The 25,161-nt window shown below is 39.9% G+C and overlaps 1 protein-coding gene across 1 annotated transcript in view; it reads right to left on the reverse strand.

Annotated features, from left to right (window-relative positions):
- Window positions 1-25,161, reverse strand: part of pitpnc1a (phosphatidylinositol transfer protein cytoplasmic 1a) — a 328,993-nt gene that overhangs the window by 142,559 nt on the left and 161,273 nt on the right. Inside the window, exon 5 of the mRNA XM_063030617.1 lies at window positions 18,042-18,190. Coding sequence (XP_062886687.1) covers window positions 18,042-18,190 — 149 coding nt within the window. The remainder of the gene's footprint in view (window positions 1-18,041; window positions 18,191-25,161) is intronic.

The raw sequence follows: 25,161 nt of genomic DNA on the forward strand, positions 1-25,161 counted from the left end.
ACACTCACCAACTTGTGGGGGCACACCGCTTTTCCACGGTCTCGTTATCTCGTGATCTCGTGGTGTCTGTCTTGCCTTAGCGAACCTGTTCCTTTTATCCCCCTGCTGGGGTATCGCCTGTCCACCAAACTTCAAACAGTTCAGGTTCAAAGCAACCGGTCTGTGAATACTCAGAACTGTGTCTCTTTTCGTTAATCTCTCTCCTCTCTCATTAACAATTTGAACGCTTCTCCCTTTGTCTCTCTTATCTCTCTCATCAGCATCAATCTTCTGATAACTTGGTTTTTCGTCACACCACAGTTTGAGCAGATTGGTGATAACATATCCTCCTTGCTGACGATCAACACTGGAGCACCTCAGGGGTGTATGCTTAGCCGACTGCTCTACTCTCTGTATACACATGACTGTGTGGCTAGGCACAGCTCAAATACCATCTACAAATTTGCTGACAATACAATCATTGTTGGTAGAATCTCAGGTGGGGACGAGAGAGTGTACGGGAGTGAGATATGCCAACCAGTGGAGTGGTGCTGCAGCAATAACCTGGCACTCAATGTCAGTAAGATGAAAGAGCTGATTGTGGACTTCAGGAAGGGTAAGATGAAGGAACACATACCAATCCTCGTACAGGGATCAGAAGTGGAGAGAGTGAGCAGCTTCAAGTCCCTGGGTGTCAAGATCTCTGAGGATCTAACCTGCTCCCAACATACTGATGTAGTTATAAAGAAGGCTGGACAGTGGCTATACTTCATTAGGAGCTTGAAGAGATTTGGCATGTCAACCAATACACTCAAAAGCTTCTACATAGTAGTTGTATCGTGGAGAGATTTCTGACAGGCTGCATCACTGTCTGGTATGGAGGGGCTACTGCACAGTACAGAAAGAAGCTGCAGAAGGTTGTAAATCTAGTCAGCTCCATCTTGGGTACTAGCCTACAAAGTATCCAGGACATCTTTAGGGAGCGGTAATTTGCAGTTTGACTTTGTGGTGAAGAAGGCAAATACAATGTTACCATTCCTTTTAAGAGGATTAGAATATAGAAGTAAAGAGTGCAATGTTGAGTCTTTATAAAGCACTGGCGAGGCCTCACTTGGAATATTGTGCGCAGTTTTGGGCCCCTTATCGTAGAAAGGATGTGCTGACACTGGAGAGGGTTCAAAGGGGGTTCACAAAAATTATTCCAGGATTGAACAGCTTGTCATATGAAGAGTATTTGATGGCTCCGGGCCTTATTCACTAGAATTCTGAAGGATGAGGGGTGACCTAATCAAAACCTATCAAATGGTGAAGGCCTTGAAAGAGTGGAGGTGGAGAGTATGTTTCCTATGGTGGGAGAGTCTAGGACCAGAGGACACAGCCTCAGAATAGAAGGACATCCTTTTAGAACTGAGATGAGGAGGAATTCCTTTAGCCAGAGAGTGGTGAATCTGTGGAATTCCTTGCCACAGGCAGCTGTGGAGGACAAGCTTTTATATATATTTGAAGCAGAGCTTGATAGCTTCTTGATTGGTCAGGGCATGAAGGGAAATGGGGAGAAGGCAGGAGATTGGGGCTAAGAAAAATACAGTGACATGCAAAAGTTTGGGCACCCCTGGTCAAAATTTCTGTTACTGTGAATAGTTAAGTGAGTAGAAGATGAACTGATCTCCAAAAGTCATAAAGTTAAAGATGAAACATTCTTTTTAACATTTTAAGCAAGATTAGTGTATTATTTTTGTTTTGTACAATTTTAGAGTGAAAAAAAAGGAAAGGAGCACTATGCAAAAGTTTGGGCACCCCAAGAGATTTGAGCTCGCAGGTAACTTTTACCAAGGTCTCAGACCTTAATTAGCTTGTTAGGGCTATGGCTTGTTCACAATCATCATTAGTAAAGGCCAGGTGATGCAAATTTCAAAGCTTTATAAAAACCCTGACTCCTCAAACCTTGTCCCAACAATCAGCAGCCATGGGCTCCTCTAAACAGCTGCCTAGCACTCTGATAATTAAAATAAATGACGCCCACAAAGCAGGAGAAGGCTATAGGAAGATGGCAAAGCGTTTTCAGGTAGCCGTTTCCTCAGTTTGTAACGTAATTAAGAAAAGGCAGTTAACAGGAATGGTGGAGGTCAAGTTGAGGTCTGGAAGACCAAGAAAACTTTCCCAGAGAACTGCTCATAGGACTTCTAGAAAGGCAAATCAAAACCCCCGTTTGACTGCAAAAGACCTTCAGGATGATTTAGCAGACTCTGGAGTGGTGGTACACTATTCTACTGTGCAGCGACACCTGCACAAATATGACCTTCATGGAAGAGTCATCAGAAGAAAACCTTTCCTGTGTCCTCACCACAAAATTCAGCATCAGAAGTTTGCAAAGGAACATCTAAACAAGCCTGATGTATTTTAGAAACAAGTCCTGTGGACTGATGGAGTTAAAATAGAACTTTTTGGCTGCAATGAGCAAAGATATGTTTGGAGAAAAAAGGGTGCAGAATTTCATGAAAAGATCACCTCTCCAACTGTTAAGCACGGGGTGGATCGATCATGCTTTGGGCTTGCGTTGCAGCCAATGGCACGGGGAACATTTCACTGGTAGAGGGAAGAATGAATTCAATTAAATACCAGCAAATTCTGGAAGCAAACATCACATCATCTATAAAAAAGCTGAAGATGAAAAGAGGATGGCTTCTACAACAGGATAATGATCCTAAACACACCTCAAAATCCACAATGGACTACCTCAAGAGGTGCAAGCTGAAGGTTTTGCTATGGCCCTCATAGTCCCCCGACCTAAACATCATCAAAAATCTGTGGACAGACCTCAAAAGAGCAGTGCATGCAAGACGGCCCAAGAATCTCACAGAACTGGAAGCCTTTTGCAAGGAAGGATGGGCAAAAATCCCCCAAACAAGAATTGGAAGACTCTTAGCTGGCTACAGAGAGCATTTACAAGCTGTGATACTTGCCAAAGGGGGTGTTACTAAGTACTGACCATGCAGGGTGCCCAAACTTTTGCTTTAGGCCCTTTTCCTTTTTTGTTACAAACATTTGTATTTTGAAACGGTAAAAAATGGAAATGAAAAAGTAATCTTGCTTAAAATATTAAAGAAATGTGTCATCTTTAACTTTATGCCTTTTGGAAATCAGGTCATCTTTTACTCACTTAGCTATTCACAGTTACAGAAATTTTGACCCAGTGGGGGGCCCAAACTTTTGCATGCCACTGTAGATCAGCCAAACACCTATGTCAGGATGCTGTTCATCAACTATAGCTCAGCATTTAATACCATCGTTCCCAGAATCCTAATTGAGATGTTACAGAACCTGGGCCTCTGTACCTCTGCAATTGGATCCTTAACTTCCTAACCGGAAGAGTACAATCTGTGAGGATTGGTGATAACATCTCCTCCTCGCTGACGATCAACCTCAGGGGTATGTTCTTAGCCCACTGTTCTACTCCCTCTATACCCATGACTGTGTGGCTAGACATAGCTCAAATACCATCTATACATTTGCTGATGGTACAACCATTGCTGATAGAATCTCAGATGGTGATGAGAGGGCATACATGAGCGAGATATGCCAACTAGTGGAGTGGTGTCGCAGCAACAACCTTGCACTCAACGTCAGGAAGACGAAAGAGCTGATTGTGGACTTCAGGAAGGGTAAGACGAAGGAACATATACCAATCCTCAGAGGGATCAGAAGTGGAGAGAGTGAGAAGTTTCAAGTTCCTGGGTGTCAAGATCTCCAAGGACCTAACCTGGTCCCAACATATCAATGCAGTTATAAAGGTGGCAAGACAGCCACTATATTTTCATTAGGAGTTTGAAGAGATTTGGTATGTCAACAAATACACTTAAAAACTTCTATAGATGTATCATGGAAAGCATTCTGACAGGCTGCATCACTGTCTGGTATGGGGTGCTATTGCACAGGACTGAAAGAAACTGAAGAGGGTTGTAAATTTAGTCGGCTCCATCTTGGGTACTAGCCTACAAAGTACCCAGGATACCTTCAAGGAGCGGTGTCTCAGAAAGGCAGCATCCATTATTAAGGGCCTCCAGCACCCAGGGTATGCCCTTTTCTCACTGTTACCATCAGGTAGGAGGTACAGAAGCCTGAAGGCATACACTCAGCGATTCAGGAACAGCATCTTCCCCTCCGCCATCCAATTCCTAAATGAACATTGAACCCTTGAATACTACCTCACTTTTTTAATATTACTTCTGTTTTTTTGCATGATTTTTAATCTATTCGATATACATATAGAGGAGGAGAAGACGGCGGCGCGCGCGGCCACTTCGGTGGTGATGTCTATTCTCTATCAAGTAGGGGACCGTGCACAATTCTGATTTGATGGAGACGGTTGTGAGAGTACGGAGGAACATCTGAAAAAGTTCTGAAATGCCCGCTTCGCTGCCTCTGCTGCTGCTACTGTGTGGTACCCGGAATCTCCGGAGCAGAAGGCCCCGAAATCCTCTGCTTTGCGTGTTTCAGCAGCCGGGGTGAGGTCGAAGGCACTCGGCAGAGAATGGCGCTCGGGAGGCTGTATCGGAAAGGCTGGTCGGAAGCTCGAAGTTTTCGGACGTATAGACTCAGTGTCGGCTGTGGTCGGCTGCTTCCAAAGGCATCGGCAAGTTGACGGTGCCTGGAGGTTTATGGCAGGGAGTTTCTCCCTTTTGCCACCTGCTATCAGGGACTCGGGAGTCGATAGACTCGGGGACTTTTGCGACTTTATTTACCGTGCCCATGGTTTGTTCTTCATCAAATTATGGTATTGCTTTGCACTGCTGTAACTATATGTTATAATTATGTGGTTCTGTCAGTGTTAGTCTTTGGTTTGTCCTGTTTTCTGTGATATCACTCTGGAGGAATATTGTATCATTTCTTAATGCATGTATGCATTTCTAAATGACAATAAAAGAGGACTGAGTGTTCTCATAACCTAATCTACTGTAACTGATTTACTTACTAATTATTATTTTTCTTCTTATATATTATGTATTATACTGAACTGCTGCTGCTAAGCTAACAAATTTCACAACACATGCCTGTGATAATAAACCTGATTTTGAATTCTGAATTCTGAAATGGAGGGGTAGACTTGGTGAGCCAAATGGCCTAATTCTGCTCCTATATCTTACGGACTTTGAGATTCATGCTGCATGTGTAACTAGATTCTGGTTACTCTTTTTATTTTGCAGTTTTTGAGCAGTATGATTGGTGCGATTGGGGAGGACTGGGGTGCTTTAGTTCTGCAGCCCGAAGTCAGCTGGTGGTGCTGAACTGAACTAAACTGGATACTCCTGGTTTGATGTTGATATTCTATGTATTGTTCACTCGCTTTTTGCTGTTTGTACAATTTATTCTTTTTTTCTGCACATTTTGTGTATTTGATGTCCTAGAAACAGGATCCAATGTGTTTCTTTGTTTCGTGGCTGCCTGTGGGAGGACAAAACTCAGAGTTGTTGTCTGTATGCATACTTTTGATGATAAATGTACTTTTAACTTGGAACTTTGAAAATAAATACTGTCCTGAGAGTCATTTAATTCTTGTCAATTATTTGATTTTGATATTTTAAAATAAGAGATCGTGAAAACAGTTTATTTAGTTAAAGAACAGACCTGTTTCTCTTAAGGAATTACCAAAATATTCCTCAAACTATCCTTAAACATGGAGAACTATATCACTCGCGGGTAGAACCCTCTTCTGGCATGCATTCTTTTGATTTGTTCAACAGATAAGGGGGTGGGGGGGGAAGACCAGCTTTTCTTTCTTTTCTGGGACTAAGGGTTGCAGAATCCTCCTAGAGTACCAAAAGAAAATCTTAGGCATCCTATTCAAGCCTTATTTTCTCATTTCTGAATGAAAGGCCTCCACAAGATGCCTCTGGAACCTGTCTGGTCTCCTACAGAGTGGAATGCAGTTGATGTCAAAGCTATTCAAGTAAGCCTAATGGATTTATGTGGGTTATTACACTTTTAAATGGAAGAGCACTGTGCCTTTAAAGAACTGAATGTACCATGAGATATCATTATACCATCCAATGCTGTTGACTGCCTTCAATAAAGGACATCTTGTAAATAACTATCTTTTTTGTCTCGTTAGCAACAACACCAAAGAGACTGCAGGCTTTGTACCAATGTTACAACTCATTTTAATTATTTAGTGACAGAAACTGGATTGAAAGGTTGTGACCCATGACTTCCGTAATTAATTCAGTGTAATATGCAGAAGGCAGAGAACTCTGAATAATTGAAAATGTTTTCCCCACCCCAGGATATAAATTATTATGTTTTAAAATTCTTTTATGAAAATTTGATCATAAACAAATTAGTGCCAGCAGGGTTCTGTAAAGATCAAGGTTTCTGTGAACTGTTAAGTGTACTTAAAGCCTTAATCTTTGGATCAGAAGGCCATTGCTCATTGTAGCTTGAGGTCTTCCTTGCGAGTTGTTTGTACTGTTACTCTCCTATACTCATTCCTCCCTGCTGCTTTAGAACATAAAACAGTGTAGCACAATATAGATCCTTTGGCCCATGATGTTACACTGACATACTCTAACCTACTCGAAGACCAAACTAACCCTTTATTCCCATGTAGCTCTTCATTTTTCTTCCATCCAAGTACTTAAGTGTCTCTTAAATGTCCCTAATGTATCTCAGCACCCCTGAAGCACATTTCACACACCTACCACTCCCTGTGTAAAATCCTACCTTTAATGTCCCCCCCATACTTTCCTCCAAGCACCTTTTATGCCCCCTTGTATTACCCACGTCCACCTTGGGAAAAGGACTCTGGCTCCCAACTCTTTCTATCCTTGGGCACTTCTGTCAAGTCACGTCTCATTCCCCTCGTCAAAGAGAAAAGCCCTAGCTCACACAACCTTTCCTCATAGGATACACTCTCTAATCCAGGTAGCATCCTGGTAAATCTTCTCAGCACCCTATCTAAAGCTTCCACATCGTTCCCATAATGAGGTGACTAGAAATGAACACAATATTCCAAGTCTGGTCTAACCAGAGTTTTAAAGAGCCGCAACATTATTTTGCGGCTTCTGACCTCAGTGACCTGACTTATATAATAATAGTTTTCTGCTATTTCAAATTCCATTCTCCCTCATCTTTCAAGCAAGTTGTTGCTGGACGCAAAAAGCATAGGTTGGGTATTAACATACTGTACTTGAAGGGGAGCAGAACACAGTAATGATATTTTTTAAACAAAAGATTAATTGCACAACTCCTTGTGACTTCCAATATGGCATTAATGTAATATACAGGATTAACTTAGTGGGCCTAAATTACCTGATATCAACTTCCAGGTTTGTGTTTTTCACATGTAATCACTCTTTTAGCATGTGGAGTGAATTAGTGTAATGAGGTCAGATACAAATCATTAAGCTCCTTCATTCTATAAACAGCACTGCTGAATGTCGTGACAGATTATTGAACTATTGAGGATTCAAGAGTTCTGGAGTATATGCAGCAGTGTGATGTTGAAACTGAAATCAGATCAGTCATAATTTCACTAAATGGCGGCTTAAACCTGATTCTAATTCTTACATCAACTTAATTAGCTTCATCACCTCCTTGTGAATATGAAATAAAAATCAAAGCTAGATTACTGCATCTTGTGTTAGAAGATTGATGAATATCATCAGTCCAGTAATGAAACTGACCAGTACTTATCTTACTGCAGGCAAAAATTAATGTTTCAAGCCAATGACCATTCACATTTAGATGAAAAGACTATCAGCCTGGAATGTTAACTCTGATTTGCTGTTCATGTATGCTTCATGAACTGCTGAATATTTCCAGAATTATCTTTTTTTTATTTCATATTTCCAATAGATCTTTTTTTACTTTTCATTTACTTATATTTGCATTTAAATACTTAGACTGGTCTTGTTTTCCTTTTTTCCAACATTCAAACTAGATACAAATTAATAAAACAATCGCCTTAAAATTTAACAGCACAGGAAAGGCTGCTCTGCCCAATGTGTCCATGCTAACTAGTGCCTTCCATAAAAATCCATTGCCTGACACTTGGTTCATAGTCCTCTATGCCTGTGATAAGTGCTCATCCAGACAGATCTTACATGCTGTCAGTAAGCTAGTTTCAACTATTCTCCCAGATAGTGAACATAGGACTAAACAGAAATTAGTCCTAATGTATTTTATTTTTCAAAAATCCTCTACTCTGGACAAAGCTAAAAGAAACGGAGGCAGATAGTGGGAATATTGTTTAAAGATGAGGCAGAGCTGCTGAAAAAACTGTCATGTCATTATGGATGAGGAGATGCACGGGCCAATCACTGCCAGTGTGGGTCGGAGATGTGAACACCAATTCTGTGCTTGTGGATGATATCAAAGGGTGGAGTGTGAATGAGAAACAGCAGAGGCAGGTGCAGTGAAGGAGATAGTCTTGCTGCAGAGGGAGAGCATGTGTCACATTGATAAATGCAGGGGTGAAACACCAGTGAAGAATGCATTGGAAAATAGATATACAAAGGATATTAAGATACCAATAATACAAGAAGATTAAAGATTCAATATTAGCTTTATTTGTCACACATACATTAAAACATTGAAGCATACAATGAAATGTGTCTTTTGCATCAACGACAAACACCGTGCAAGGATGTGCGGGGGGAGGGCAGCCGACAAGTGTCGCCATGCCTAGGACTCACTAACTCTAGCAAGTACATCTTTGGACTATGGGAGGAAACCAGGGGGAAAAAGAGAAAACCCAAGCGGTCACAGGGAGAAGGTACCAATTCCTTCAGACAGCAGAGGAAATTGAGCCCCAATATTGAATGCTGGTGTTGTAACGCATTATGCAAACTGCTATGCTGCAGTTAATATCACAGGAACAAAATTCAAAGCTTGAGTTAAAAATAGCATAAAATTTATTAGCCTTCATAAAAAGGGTCCATTTTGGGATGGATTAACTGGGAGAAGTATGTTACTGGGATCGGAGGGTTTGAGCTAGGAGAGACTGGGTAGACTTGAACTTGTTTCCCTTGAGCAGAAGAGGCTGAGAGATAACCTTATGGAAAGTCTCCGTCTTTTTTAAGTGAGGGTAGGGGAGTTGAAAATTGAGGACAAATATAAGGTGAGAGAGAAAAGATTTAGAAGGGATCCAAGGTGAAGCCTTTATTTTTACCGAGGGTGATGTGTATATAAACTGTTACAGGAGGGACAATTAGAAGGTCAGAAAATACTAGACTGATACACAGATAAAAAAGGCTGAATCCAAACATAAGCAAGTGGGATTAGCTCAGATAGACATCTTCATCAGCATTGAAGAGTTGGGCCAAAGGGCCTATTTTATTTATTTTTGTCTTTTTATTTAGATACAGTACGGAACAAGCCCTACTGGCCCAACAAGACATGCCTCCCAGCAACCCACCTATTTGACCCAAGCCTAATCACAGGACAATTTACAAAGACCAATTACCAACTAAACCAAAACAGCATAATGCAAATCAGCAGAGGCCACCATTAAATAGCAGGTGTTCAGGTCTATCACCATGTTGGTTATTTCATTCCAGTTTCTCAGAAATTTACATGACATCACCCACAGGAGATATAACAGAGAATATCCTGTGGCTAAACTTAACACCATGAGACTTAGAAACATAGAAACCCTACAGCACAATACAGGCCCTTCGGCCCAAGATGTTGTGCCGAACATGTACTTTAGAAATTACCTAGGTTACCCATAGTCCTCTATTTTTTTTATTTTGGTTATTTTTTTTTACACAAGAAGCTTCTGGATAATGATCTTCATAGACGCATTCATGATTGTTAACATAATAGAAAATAATATCCAGAAAATTATTTTGTTAAATTACAAGAGTACAATCGGTGAGATTGTAGATAATTTTTAGTGAAGATAATTTTAGGATTGAGATCAGAAGTTGTATCCCTGTACCTAAAATAGAGCAGTTGAAGAACAACAGAATAGTAAAACTTGAAAACATTTGGATTTTCAATTGAATATTATTATTCTCTATTATCCTGTGATGTGAAATTGGAAAGCTGTTATTGACTAGATAGCTTTCCCTGTTCAGGCAGCCACTGCTGTTCCCAATACGACTTGACAATACTGAAGGCTATTTATCGTAGAAAATGGAAATAATTACATCAGGGTAGCAAGCAGAACATGGTGGGTGCTGCAGGGGAAAAATCCCTGCTTTCTCCAAGTAATTTCTTGAATCACATCTTTGAATGGAATAGTCACTTCTCAGAATTGTGGTAGATCACAGACAGAGAAGACTCATGGTTATTCAGAATGTCATTTCTTCTTAGCAAATTCTTTACTGAATCTTCTCTCAGACAAATTCATTTTTGAATTAGCTGCTTCCCTGAAGGGAAGTATTAGTTCCCTCATTGTTCTTTGAAGTAACACCAAGAATCAAGCATGCAACAATATGTTGTGCTTCTTCTCAGATGGTCCACAGTTTTATTAAGTGTGTTGAATTGTCATTCCCAAGTGGTTAAGGCAATGGACTATATATGCATCGGGGTTTTACCCTGCAGATTTGAATCCCGCCAACTATGCACTGGCTTCCTTAGGGCAGCATAGTAATGTAGCGATTAGCACCAGCAATCCGGGTTCATTTCCACCACTGTTTTTAAAGAGTTTGTATGTTTTCCCCATGACTGTGTGGGTTTCCTCCAGGTGCTCAGGTTTCCTCACACATTCAAAAGATGGATGAGTTACAGTTAGTAAATTATTGGCATTCTATATTAGCTCTGTAAGCATGGTGACATTTATGCCTCTAGCGTATCCTCAAACTGTGTTGGTTGTTGACACAAATGATGCATTTCACTAGAGGTTTTGATATATATGTGACAAATAAATATAATATTTCCTTTCTTCTCTTTTAAATCTTATTATTGACAAGTGTGCCAACAAAAACTAGAAATAGCAGTTGAATACCGTATCACCGTAAATAACTGTTTAAACTCATTCTCAGTTTTAAAAAGGCAATGATTTCATTTGGCTGATATCCTCCTGCCAAGCACTTCTATCTCCCTGCTATTTTGATAGCAGGTGAGCAGCAGGACAAATAGTGACCTTTCACCAATAGGTAATTCATGAGGCAATGACATTTTTTGGAAATAAGATCAATATTTGGAGAATCTTTGATGTCAGCTTTCAAGCACGGACACGAGTAGGGAGGGGTAAAGAGATGTAAAGTTCATTTTCTGTATGCCCAAATATAGTCTCAGGACAATTGTTTTGGAATGAATTTTCACTTAGAGGGTGGTGCGAGTGTGAAATGAGCTGCCAGTGGAAGTGGTGAATGTGAGTTTAATTCTAACATTGAAGAGAAATTTGGATAGGTACATGGATGGGAAGGATATGGAGGGGCTATGGTCCAGGCGTACATAAATGGGATTAAGCAGATGAATAGTTTGGCATGGACCCTATGGGCTGAAGGGCCCACTTCTGTGCTGCAGTGTTTTCTATGACTCTAAATTTTTTGGTTATGTGCACTTTATAGAACTGCAGCATCTCCTTTGGTGTGTGGTTACACAGGAATCAAGGATTTATTAGAAACGTTAGAGCAATGTTTTATTATAATGTAAAAAGCAATATGGATATTCAAAGTTCCATTCAGGTACTCTACATAAAAGATGTTTGGACATATTTAAAGCATATGGTGGTGCATCAGGAATACTGTTCGAGACTATGCGAAAGGAAAACACAGGAGCTTTAATTAGCCCTACCCACAGTGTGGGGCAATGCATGCATTGTTTATTGAGTGGATCTCTATGGTATATGATCAATCACAATTAAGCATACTGAATGTATAATGTTTGCCAGTTGTGATCTATTAAAAGATCAATGCATCATTTAATTGATTGGAACACAATCTTATTTCTGACAAGAGGAAAAGCAATCTGAATCTGTTGAATCAAGGAACTGTCATCTGGCAGATAGTCAAGGTTTAAAAAAAATGACTTGCATCTTATGTAGGTTGGTTTTTAAAATGTTTGGAATAGCCATTCAGAAATCATCTTTCTTATGCAATATTTATGTCTATATTTAACTCCAGAAGGGTGCACCAAATATAATTCTGCAACAGGACATATGTTTGCTGAAATACTATTTTTAATGTTGTTATTTGCCTTGCTTCTAGTGCTGTGCATAGGCATAAAATGCATCAATTGAAAATACAATTGATCATATGAAAGAGGTATATTTAGATGTATAGTTTCATGCACCAGTTATGCATTACACCAGTCTTGTTTACTTTAACAAACAATATATTTCTTTGACTCAAGAAACACACACATAATGCTGGAGGAACTCAGCAGGCCATGCAGCATCTATAGAAAAGAGTACAGTTGACGTTTCGGGCCAAGACCCTTCATCAGGATAGGGTTTGACTATTTAATGGAGCTCTCTTGATTTTTGGACATAGAGGGAATTGAGGGATGGCACTAAGATAAAAGATTGTGTACTGATCTTTTACATCAGAAATAACATCCAAGTGAATGTTGAAAAGGTGATGGGGCTGAAGAGCCTTTTATTCATATTTCTTTATTATTCTCCACTTCAAGTTGAGTAGAATTGTTCCAAGGTTAAGAGTCAAGACTTCACAAGAGAAGAAATACAGACTTCCCATCAAAAACCATTGTTGTAACTAGACTGCTATTACTCAAGAATTAGACCACAAGAGATAGGAGCAAAACTATGCCATTCAGCCCATTGAGTCTGCTCTGCCATTCCATCATGGCTGATCTAGTAACCCTCTCAACCCCATTCTCCTGCCATCTCCCCATAACTTCTGATGGGATTCCGGGATCATGTGTAGTGCAACTCCTCCTCACTCCCACCCCAACACAGCACTACACACACACACACACACACACACACACACACCGGACTGTTGTGTATTTAATATTTCAGTACTATGAGTAATATCGTAAATATATTGTTCAATTAATCACCCTTTGTTGTTTGCATAATGCATTGCAGATTACCTGTAAAAGTTCGGAAATGGCATATATCATCACGCCACCACATGATATGTGTACGCCTCGCTTAAAGTGATAAAACAAATTAAGGCCCATTCTCTTGGGCTCCTTTCTTTTTATTGCAATTGTATTTTTTATGTTTCAAGGTTAAAAAACATAACATGGATTTCACGATTCCACAATTCTCCATCATTCTTTGTTGGTTCCCCAGACTCTCTAGTGGCTTGTTCCTTATTCGCCTGGCTGCCCAAATGCCAGTCCATGACATCCACAACCTGACAGCTGTCAATCAACCAAAAGCAACTTTCCAATTCTCATTCCCCGCTCTTTGCAATCTCCCTGCCACTAAAGGCAACACAGCAGCCTACTTCAGTTTCAAAGCCATGGCTGCAAGTAAAGTTCAATGGGGCACCAATAACCAAAATGTTTGCTGGTGCTTTCGAGTGCACTATATCTTTAGGCATACCACGTCACATCAGTCTTCTCTGTATAGCTTTCCTTGGTGAAGGATGACAGTATCATGAGCTATTCCCAGAACTTGGAAGACTGGAATTATCATTTTTAAAAGGACTGAAATGAAAAGCATCTTTATCTCGATTTAAAACTATTCTTATCAACGATTTTTGATTGAATTTATCACTTTGGGATGGGCCAAAACAATAGAAATTGCATGTCCTCCCACCTCATATATATTTACAAAATCTACCAATCAGGATTGTAGTATGTTATGCCATTTAAGACCACAAGATATAGCAGCAGGATTAGGCTATTTGGGCCATTGAGTCTACCCTGTCATTTCATCGTCGTCATTCCATTTTCCCTCTCAGCCCCAATCTCCTGCCTTCTTCCCGTATCCCTTCATACCCTAACCAATCAAGAATCTATCAACGTCTGCCTTAAATACATGTAAAGACTTGACTTCCACATCCACCTGTGGCAATGAATTCCACAGCCTCACCACTCTAGATAAATAAATTTCTCTTCATCTCTGTTCTGAAAGGCTGAGGCTATGTCCTCCGGTCCTGGACTCTCCCAGCATAGGAAACATCCTCTCCACATCCACTCTATTGAAGCCTTTCAGCATTTGATAGGTTTCAATTAGATCACCCTTCATTCTTCTGAATTCCAGTGAATACAAGCCCAGAGCCATCAAATGCCCTTTCTATGACAAGCCCCTCAATCCTGGAATCATTTCTGTGAACCTCCTTTGAGCCTTTCCAGTGTCAGCAAATCTTTTCTAAGAGGCCCAAAACTGCTCAATATACTCCAAGTGAGGCCTCACCAGTGCTTCATGAAACCACAACATTACATCCTTGCTTTTATACTCTAGTCCTCTTGAAATAAATGCAAACATCACATTTGCCTTCCTCACCACCGACTTAATCTGCAAATTAACCTTGAGGGAATCATGCATGAGGACTTCCAAGTCCCTCTGTGCTTCAGATTTTTGAATTTTTGAATAGTCTATGCTTTTGTTTCTTCTATCAAAGTACGTGACCATACAACTCCTGACACTATATTCCACCTGCCACTTCTTTGCCCATTCTCCGATCCTAAGTCATTCTGATCTCTCTCTATTTCCTCAGAACAACTCACTCCTCCACCTACAGTCCCTATAAAAAGTATTCACCCCCCCCCTTGGAAGTTTTCATGTTTTATTGTTTTACAACATTGAATCATAGTGGTTTAAATTGGCTTTTTTTTTACCCTGATCAACAGAAAAGACTCGTGTCAAAGTGAACAAATTTCTACAAATTGGTCTAAATTTATTACAATTATTAAACAAAAAATAATTGATTACATAATTACTCACCCCCTTCTTGTCAGTATTTAGAAGTTGAACCTTTGGCAGCAATTACAGCCTCGAGTCTGCGTGGATAGGTCTCTATCAGCTTTGCACATCTGGACACTGCGATTTTTCCCCGTTCTTCTTTACAATACTTCTAAAGCTCCGTCAGATTGCATGGGGATTGTAAGTGAATAGCCTTTTTCAAGTCCAGCCACAAGTTCTCAATTAGATTGGGGTCTGGACTCTGACTTGGCCACTCCAAGACATTGACCTTTTTATTTTAAGCCATTCCTGGGTAGCATTGACTTTATACTTCTGGTCATTGTAATGCTGGAAAATATATCTCAAGTTGCAGACTGCATCAGCTTTTCCTCCAGGATATCCTTGTATTTTGCTGTATTCATTTTACTCTGTACCTTCACAAGCCTTCTAGGGCCTGGTGCAGTGAAGTAGCCCCACAGCATGATGCAGCCACCACCATGCTTCATCGTAGGGACGATGTGTTTTTGATGATATGCAGAGTTTAGCTAACACCAAATATAGTGTTTAGTCTGATGGCCAAAAAAGATCAATTTTGGTTTAATCAGACCATAGAACCTTCTTCCAGCTGACTTCAGAGTCTCCCACATGCCTTCTGGCAAATTCTAACCAAGATTTCATGTGAGTTTTTTTCAACAGTGGCTTTCTCTTTGCCACTCTCCCATGATACTGCAACTGGTGAAGCACCCAGTTAACAGTTGTTGTATGCACAGTCTCTCCCATGTCAGCCACTGAAACTTGTAACACCTCCAGAGTCATCATAAGTTTCTTGGTGGCCTCCCTCACTAGTCCCCTTCTTGCACTATCACTCAGTTTTTGAGGATGGCCAGCTCTAGGCAGATTTACAGCTGTGCCATATTCTTATTACTTCTTGATGGTTGACTTAATTGTACTCCAAGGGATATTCAGTGACTTGGAAATTTTCTTGTATCCATCTCCTGACTTGTGCTTTTCATCACCTTTTTGCAGAGTTGCTTGGAGTTATTTTTTGTCTTCAAGGTATAGTTTTTGCCTAGATACTGACTCACCAGCAGTTGGACCTTGAAGATACAGGTGTATTTTCACTACAATCAATTGAAATACCTTGATGGCACACGGGTGATCATTGAACTAATTATGTGACTTATAAAACCAATTGGCTGCACCATTTATGATTTGGTGTGTTATACTGAAGGGGGAGAATACTTATGCAATTAATTATTTTGTGTTTTATATTTGTAATTAATTTAGTTCACTTTGTAGAGATACCTTTTCACTTTGACACAAACGAGTCTTTTCTGTTGATCAGTGTGAAAAAAGCCAAATTAAATCCACTGTGATTCAATGTTGTAAAACAATAAAACACGGAAACTTCCAAGGGGGTGAATACCTTTTATAGGCACTGTACGTACATATCATCTGCAAACTTTGCAACAAAGCCATCAATTCAGTCATCCAAGTCATTCACATGTAATGTAAAAAGAAGCAGTCCCAACACAGACCCTTGTGGAACACTACTAGCTAAGGGTAGCCAAGCAGAAAAGGCTCCTTTTATTCCCTCTCTTTGCCTCCTGCCAATCAGCCACTACTATATCTTCTGCCTCTCTCCCTTCTTGAAAAGTCGTGTGACATTTGCAATTCCAGAACCATTCCAGAATCCAGTGATTCTTGAAAGATCATTACTAATATCTCTTCAGTCATCTCTTTCAGAACTCTGGGGTTTAGACCATCTGGTCCAGATGACTTATCTACTTTCAGACCTTTCAGTTTCCGAAGAACTTTCTCCCTGTTAATGGCAACTTCACACACTGCTGAACCCTGACGCTCTTGAACTTCCAGAATACTGCTAGTGTCTTCCACTGTGAAGACTGATGCAAAATATTTATTTAGTTCATTCACCATTTCCTTGTTGCCCATTACTACCTCCCTAGCATCGTTTTCCAGCAGTCTGATATCCACTCTTGCTTCTCTTTCACACTTTATGAAACTTTGGTATCCTCTTTAATATTATTGGCTAGCTTACTTTTGTATTCCATCTTTTTTTTCTTAATAACTTTTTTAGTTGCCTTCTGTTGGTTTTTAAAAGCTTCCCAATCCTCTAATTTCCCACTAATTTTTGCTCTATTATATGCCATCTCTTTGGCTTTTATGTTGGCTTTGACTTCTTTGTTAGCCACAGTTGTATCATATTGTCTTTAGAATACTCCTTCCCATTTGTGTTGTATATATCCTAAGTCTTCGGAATTGCTTCCAGAAATTCCAGCCACTTCCGCTCTGTTGTCATCCCTGCCAGTGTTCTTTACCAATTAGTTCGGGCAACTGTTCTCTCATGCCATTACTGCATGGTAATACTGATACATCTGACTTTAGTTTCTCCTTCTCAAAATTCAGGGTGAATTCGATCATTTTATGATCAATTTCCCTCAAGGGTTCTTTTAACCTAAGCTCTCTAGCCAACTGCAGTTCATTACACAACACCCAATCCAGAAAAGCAGGTTCCCTAGTGGGCTCGACCAAAAGTTGGTCTTAAAAGCCATCTCATAGGCATTCTAGAAATTTCTTCTCTTGGGATCTAGCTCCAACCTGATTTTCCCAATCTACCTGCATATTGAAATCCTCCATGACAATTGTAACATTGCCCTTTGGGCACGCATTTTCTGTCTCCCATTGCAATTTGTAGTCCACATCCTTACTACTATTTGGGGAGAAGGGGTCTGTATATAACTCCCATCAGGGTTTTTTACCTTTGCAGTTCTTTATTTCTACCCACAACAATTCAACACCTTCTGACTCTATGTCACCTCTTTCTCATTATTTGATTTCATTTTTTTAACCAACAGAGCCAAGCCACCGCCTCTGCCTACCTACAATGTGTATCCTAGGACATTAAGCCTCCATAGATGCTACATGACCCACTGAGTTCCACCAGCAGTTTGTTTGTTGGATTTGCCATCTCTTGTGGCTCTAAAAATCTGAGATCGTACCCAGTGCATGTGCTCAATGGTGTTCCCATCAATTCTCAGTTCTTATATTTTAATTTCTTACCAATATGTATACGAGTACTCATTTGAACTTCCATCCAAAATGGTTTCCATTTCAACAATAACTCAATGGAGTAGACAGCAGTGAGATAATTAGAAGACAATATTGTAAGTATTATTAAATGAACAATACCACAGCATTATGAATTATAGAATATAAATTGATATTAATTAGAACCAGCTAACATTTCAATTCACAGCATAAAAATCTGCTTTACCTGTTAAGGTAAACTCTCTTCTCTGTATATTGGCCCTTGCCATGAATAGGATCCTCATAGGGCTCGTTCTGCACCACCTCCACTCCCTCTCCTCTGTCACTTTGCTCATGGCTGTGTTTGCTTATCATGTATAGCTGTCCAATTCTGTACTGGAAATAAAGCAAAAAAAAACGTTTATTCTACCCACAGAATAAGTTATATCGGGAAATGGGATAAACTGTTAGCCAATCAAACAAAACTGCAGAGGGATAAATATGCAATTTTGATTTTATCACTAGCCATGAATCACCAACTATTGTCCACAGAAGACAACAACATCTAACTGAGGAATAAAGCAAGCACTAACTCACCATCATGAACAACAATCTGTGATTATATTGAACCTTTAATTCCAGTGAGAAAAATTCAGGAGCTTTCGTTAAAGGAGGGGTCAAAGGAACTGGGCCATGCACATTACTGAATATTTTCCACCCAGTGATAGTTATAATTCCTGCTACCCACCACTCCCTTCATTAGGTGTGTTAACTTCCTCTCTGCATTGGTTGTAGGTCAGATGTGACTTGGCAGACTTTAACACCGTGAATCAGCGAGTTGTTTTGTTTATCATTCCCCTCTTGCTGAAAGACACCTTTCTGTTCCTTTATTAGGGAAAGCGAGAGAGCCTGTGGTATGACAAATTGTTGGGTGAATGCTTAGTTTTTGTTGTACTGCAGATCATGGTCTTTCTTGGGAGCTTTGCTATTGCTTTCTTGGTGTGTTGAGGGTGCGAATGCTTATTTGCTGAAATAAGTGGGAAAGGGAATGGTCGTTGCTTTGCTACTGCTTGTGTGTGGTGGCCAATCAATCATGGCTGATTTTCTTTACCATTCAATCCCATTCTCCTGCCTTTATCCTATAACCTTTGACATACATATTCATCGAGAACCTATCAACCTCTGCTTTAAATATACCAAAAATATACCAAATGACTTGTCCCTCACAGCCATTTGCAGCAATTAAATCCACAGATTCACCACCCTCTAGCTGAAGAAATTCCTTCTCATCTCTGTTCTAAAGGGATGTCCCTCTATCCTGAGGCTGTGCTCACTGATCCTGGACTCCCCCACTATAGGAAATACGAGGGGTGATTGAAAAGTTCATGGCCTAATGTAGATGGAATCAATTTTATTTTTCCTACATTTACACACTTAGTCCAACGGTCGTGGAGCATACAGACCCTTCTTTGTAGAAGTTGGCATCTTGGACCTCCAGAAAGTGGTCCACAGCAGGGGTGATTGATAAGTTTGTGGCCTAAAGTAGAAGGAGATGAGGTATTAACTTCAAACTTTCTGCATAATCACTCAAAGAGTTGAACTGCACGTGCATGTAACGAGAGCTGTATAACTCACTTCCTTCTGCTTTAGGCCACAAACTTATCAATCACTCTGCTGTGGACCACTTCTGGAGGTCCAAGACACCAACTTCTACAAAGAAGGGATCCGTATGCTCCATGACCACTGGACTAAGTGTGTAAATGTAAGAAAAATAAATGTGGTAGGTTTTCTAAAATTGACTACTTCTACCTTAGGCCACGAAGTTATCAATCACCCCTTGTATATCTTGCTGGGGTGCCTAAGAATTTCGCACATTAATGTATTTGTCAACGTGGAGCGGAGAGTATGTTTGTAAATCTGGCAAGAGCAAAGGATACTGGGAATGGCGAGCATGGAGTGCAGCAGGTAGAGTGCCGAACAGGTGACACAGAAGGAATGTTGGGTTAGGGGTGGCACAGGTGCAGACACATGAGCCCTGAGACACCAGGCAAGGTAATTTGATTCCAAAAGTCTTAGGCACCCTAACTAATAAGACTTTTGCATTGTACTGTACATTAACTCTTTCATTCCCAGGATCATTCCTGTGAACCTCTTCTGCACCCTCTCTAATGCCAGTACATCCTTTCTTAATCACAAGACAAGACAAAGGAGCAGAAGTAGGCCATTCAGCCCATCGAGTCTGCTCCACAGCTCCCCCATGAGCTAAACTATTCACCCATTTAGTTCCAATTTCCAGCTTTTTCCCCATATCCCTTGATACCCTGACTAATTAGATACCTGTCAATCTCCTCCTTAAACACCCTCAATGATCGGGCCTCCACAGCCATATGTGGCAACGAATTCCACAAATCCACGACCTTCTGGCTAAAAAAATTTCGCCTCATCTCTGTTCTAACTGGGTACCCTCTAATTCTAAGACTACGGCCTCTTGTCCTGGACTCACCCACCAAGGGAAACAACCTTTCCACATCTACCCTGTCCAACCCTTTCAACATTCAAAACGTTTCTATGAGATCCCCTCTCATTCTTCTATACTCTAATGAATACAATCCAAGAGCCGACAGACGCTCCTCATATGTTAGCCCCTGCATTCCAGGAATCATCCTCGTAAATCTTCTCTGAACTCTCTGCAACATCAGTATATCCTTTCTAAGATAGGGGGCCCAAAACTGCACACAGTATTCCAAATGAGGTCTCACTAATGCCCCATAGAGCCTTATCAATACCTCCTTACTCTTATACACTATTCCTCTTGAAATGAATGCCAACATAGCATTCACTTTCCTTACCGCCAATCCAACTTGGTGGTTAACCTTTAGGGTATCCTGCATGAGGATCCCCAAGTCCCTTTGCACTTCCAATTTTTGTATTTTCTCCCCATCTAAATAATAATCTGCCCGATTATTTCTTCTTCCGAAATGTACAACCGTACATTTGTCAATGTTGTATCTCATCTGCCATTTCTTTGCCCACTCTCCTAAACTGACTAAGTCTCTCTGCAACCTTTCCGTTTCTTCAACATTTCCTGCTCCTCCACCTATCTTGGTGTCATCCGCAAACTTGGCCACAAAACCATTTAATCCATAATCCAAATCATCGATATACATCGTAAAAAGCGGCCCCAACACCGACCCCTGCGGAACACCACTAGTAACCGGCAACCAATCAGAATAGGATCCCTTTATTCCCACCCTTTGCTTTCGGTCTATCAGCCAGTGCTCCACCCATTTCAATATCTTTCCTATAATTCCATGGGCTCTCATCTGATTAAGCAGCCTCATATGCGGCACCTTTTCGAAGGCCTTTTGAAAATCCAAATACACAACATCCACAGCCTCTCCCTTGTTAATCAAGGGAAAATCTGCAGATGCTGGAAATCCAAGCAACACTCACAAAATGCTGGAGGAACTCGGCAGGCCAGGCAGCATCTATGGAAAAGAGTATAGCTGACATTTCAGGCTGAGACCCTTCATCCTTTCTTAGACATGGGGCCCAAAACTACTCACACGAATAATACGTATAATCATGTGATTGGCCCACACGTCACATTGCTAACATGCCTGGTGACTAAAACCCATATTCGGACATGAAAATAACTTTGACAGGCCTGAATCAAAGTATAATTTTAGTCCATGTTTCTATGTGAGGATGAAATTCTCTCAGAGGTTACATTCATACCCAATGCCTTTGAATACAAATTAGTACAGTACATGCATTTATCTTTGCACGTTTTGGTTCTTTTACTATTGATATCGTGGTTTTATTCACCTTTTACCAAAATCAGTGAGGGTTCTTTTGATAATGGTAAATAAGATGTGATGAACTTTGGAATGTGAACAGATGAGCAAAGCCAAATGCTGACATGATGGCAAACGAGACCTTGGCATGCATAAGACGTGAGGCATTGCTAAGGCTGGCAAGCCAGGAACAATAGGCCCCATGTAACAAGGCAATGAGAAGGCAAATGACACAGGATGGATGTATATAATGTCAAGAGTATTTCTCATTTACCAAGATATTTTGTAGAAAAATGCAAAGTAATTGCAACCACTGTTCCTAATTTTACAGAGTTCCCTTATTCTTTTCTCAGAAATCAAATGTAAACTTCTTGGTGTTTTCTTTGATATATGATATTTTAAATTCTGCCAAACACTATATCATAGAGTTCTTTCATCATCCAAAAGACCTTTAGCTTACCAGTAAAGAATTTGTGCTCTGTTGTGCTTCTGCCAAGACCCTGTTGAAGCAGTAAAGCCCCAAAACTCTGAAATCAAAGCTAAGCTTTCATGCTAAAACTGTTTTTGTACATTTAAGAATTTCCAAGGAAAAAAAGTTGGAGATAAAAGCTTGGGTACAACAAGAATCCTTTCAGACACAAGGATCTGTCAGTGAAAGTAGAGGGTTTTATGATTTTGTCAATAAGGCAATAAACTTTCCCTCATCTTAAAATCACAATCACAAAATTGTCTATCCAGTTGACAGTGCTCTTGATGTAAAACTATAAAACAATGCATGAAGAAAATGTGTAAAGACCACATTTAGACATTAACTACGTTAGCATTTTCAAATATTTCACAGGTTCAACTGGAGAGGTTTTCAAGCTAAATTTCATATTGTAGATTTAAAATACTGCATATGATTCCTAAACAATGACAGAAAACATAGAAAACCTTTCAGAAATGCTGGAGAACTATGCAAATTGGTAATATTATTTATTGTTACTACTTTCACATGTACTGAGGTAGTGAAAATTTTTTTCACAGGGCTGTGGAGCTGATAAAAGAAACACCACATCAATAGTCCAGAAAATCTGCCATTCTGGCATCACCAAAATGCTAGATTAATAGAGGTTTATTGCACTTGTTTTGAGCAAGTATGCAAGCAATAATACAAAATATCAGTGATCATTTGAAAGGGGTGGATTCAATTTCTTTTTCAATTTTTTTTCAAATTCAGCATTTAAAGGGATTGACTTACATTTTCTTGGCAAAGCTCTCATAAAGGCGTTATTGATTCCAAGCTTTATAAAATGGCTTTAATCACAATATGATTTATTAATAATGATAAAAATAAGCATTAATAATTTGGTTAATGGCATTACAGTAGTTAATGTTATATTTGGTCAGAAAATCCATGAACTATAAATAATGAAAAACTCATGTCAAGGCAAGTAATTATTGTTTTATATCTTTAAAAAAACAAATTTTAAAACCATTCTTTCTCACCTACTATGCAATTAGCGAACCTGCAAATATTTATTTTTTGGTGTATGATAGGAGGTTAACTGTAATAATAAAAAAGATTATAAATTGCAATATAATAGTCAAGTATTCCTTTCTTTACATTCTTGTAATTCTGCCGAAAATACTTTGAAAATTTTCTCAGTGGAGTGAGGTTTGTGAATCCAAGGTTTATGAGGCAGATGCTCATTTACAGACACAATATAAAAAGAATTTCAACAGGTTTGCAGACATAGCATCTGGAAGAAGTCACTGACCTTCCTTTGTGTTGTGTATGTGGCCTGGTTACACAACAATGCTACTAATAAAAACGCTGGAGATGGGAGCTAAGGTTCATGGTTCTTTACTGGCAGAAACTAAACTTGGCACACACGTACAGATCAATATGCGCCTAATAGCGCATTCATCGACGTGGTACTAAAACATAAAGTAGTCTGTTATTATACTGTAGGCTATACGGTACACTTTGTAAAGGTCTTTCTGCCATTATTCATCCTATCCTAGGCAAAAGAGCAAGTCAGAATGCTAAGTTTTAGACTTCCATCAGTGTCACTGTGTGAACAGATATAATATTTTTTCCCCTTAGAAATACAGCAGGAATAGGCTGTACCAGCCTTTCAAGCCATACTGTCCAGCAACCCACCTATTTAACACTAGTCTAATCATAGGCCAATTTACAATGACCAATTAACTTTCCAACTAGTAAGTCTTAGGACTGTGGGAGGAAATTGGACCACCCGGAGGCAAACCACACAGACTTAGAGAGAATGTACAAACTTCTTACTGATGGTTCTAGAATTGAACTTCAAACACCAAAGCCCTAAGCTGCAATAGCGTCGTGCTAACTGCTATGGCACCATGGCACTACAAGGATTTCCAGTTTCTCTTTAATGTCTTGTTCATGTTATTAAACCTTTAAATTTTTTTTGGAGGGGTTGACAGAGTTGATGCAGGGATGGTCCTACAGTTGGCTGGGGTGTCTAGGATCAGGGGTCACCACTTCAAAATAAGGGAAAAGCCACCCAGAACTGAACACATTTCTTTTCCCCTAGAGAGCAGCGAATCTTTGGAAATTGCTGAGTATATTCAAAACAAATATCATAGATTCAAGTTAAGGGGATCAAGGGATTTGGAATTAATACAGAAAAGTGATACCAAGGTAAAAGACTAGCTGTAATCTTAATGAATAGGGAAGTAGACACAAATGATTGGATGGCCTTATCATGCTCCTATTTCTAATGTTCTGATTATGCTTTTTTTTATAAGCCATTATAAAAATCACATGGACTCATTGTTACTGGGTCAAAAGGTCACAGTTAATACACAATTCTGAGATCTATTACTAAATTGTAATATTCCTGCTGGATGTGTGTCCATAAAGTCCAATAATGTTAAAGGACAGAGACAGGTTATTCATTTTATCATGCAACACACATCAAAGTTGCTGGTGAACGCAGCAGGCCAAGCAGCATCTATAGGAAGAGGTGCAGTCCTGACGAAGGGTCTCGGCCTGAAACGTCGACTGCACCTCTTCCTATAGATGCTGTTTGGCCTGCTGCGTTCACCAGCAACTTTGATGTGTGTTGCTTGAATTTCCAGCATCTGCAGAATTCCTGTTGTTTGTATTCATTCTATCATTCCTGCTGTCATCCATTTTCTAACATCACCTGGTCTAATGTCTTCAAATCCCTTTCAGGTTACCTTCTAAGATAACTGTCGACCAATAAGAGTTGTGTAAAGTGGAACACGGGCTATTGAAAGAATTGTATACAAATAATTTGGAAGAACTCCATGCAGAGCAGTTGGGTACAGGAAATATAAAATCAGTGGCAGTAAAATTGATAATTAGAATTTATTTAAAATAATGAGAAATTGGGAAGTGTTGGCATTCAGAACCTGGGTGCCCTTGCATATGAATTGCTGAAGGTCAATGTGCAGGGACAGAATTAGGAAGAGAATTGGTACATTAGCATTTATTGAAGTGGATGTCTTGCTCCAAGTATGTTGAGTCCTGGTGGGATCACATGTGTTCAGATCTCACCTCCACACTGAAGGAATCATGTACTT

Source organism: Mobula hypostoma, chromosome 22, assembly GCF_963921235.1.
Source record: "Mobula hypostoma chromosome 22, sMobHyp1.1, whole genome shotgun sequence".
Classification (NCBI taxonomy): Eukaryota; Metazoa; Chordata; class Chondrichthyes; order Myliobatiformes; family Myliobatidae; genus Mobula; species Mobula hypostoma.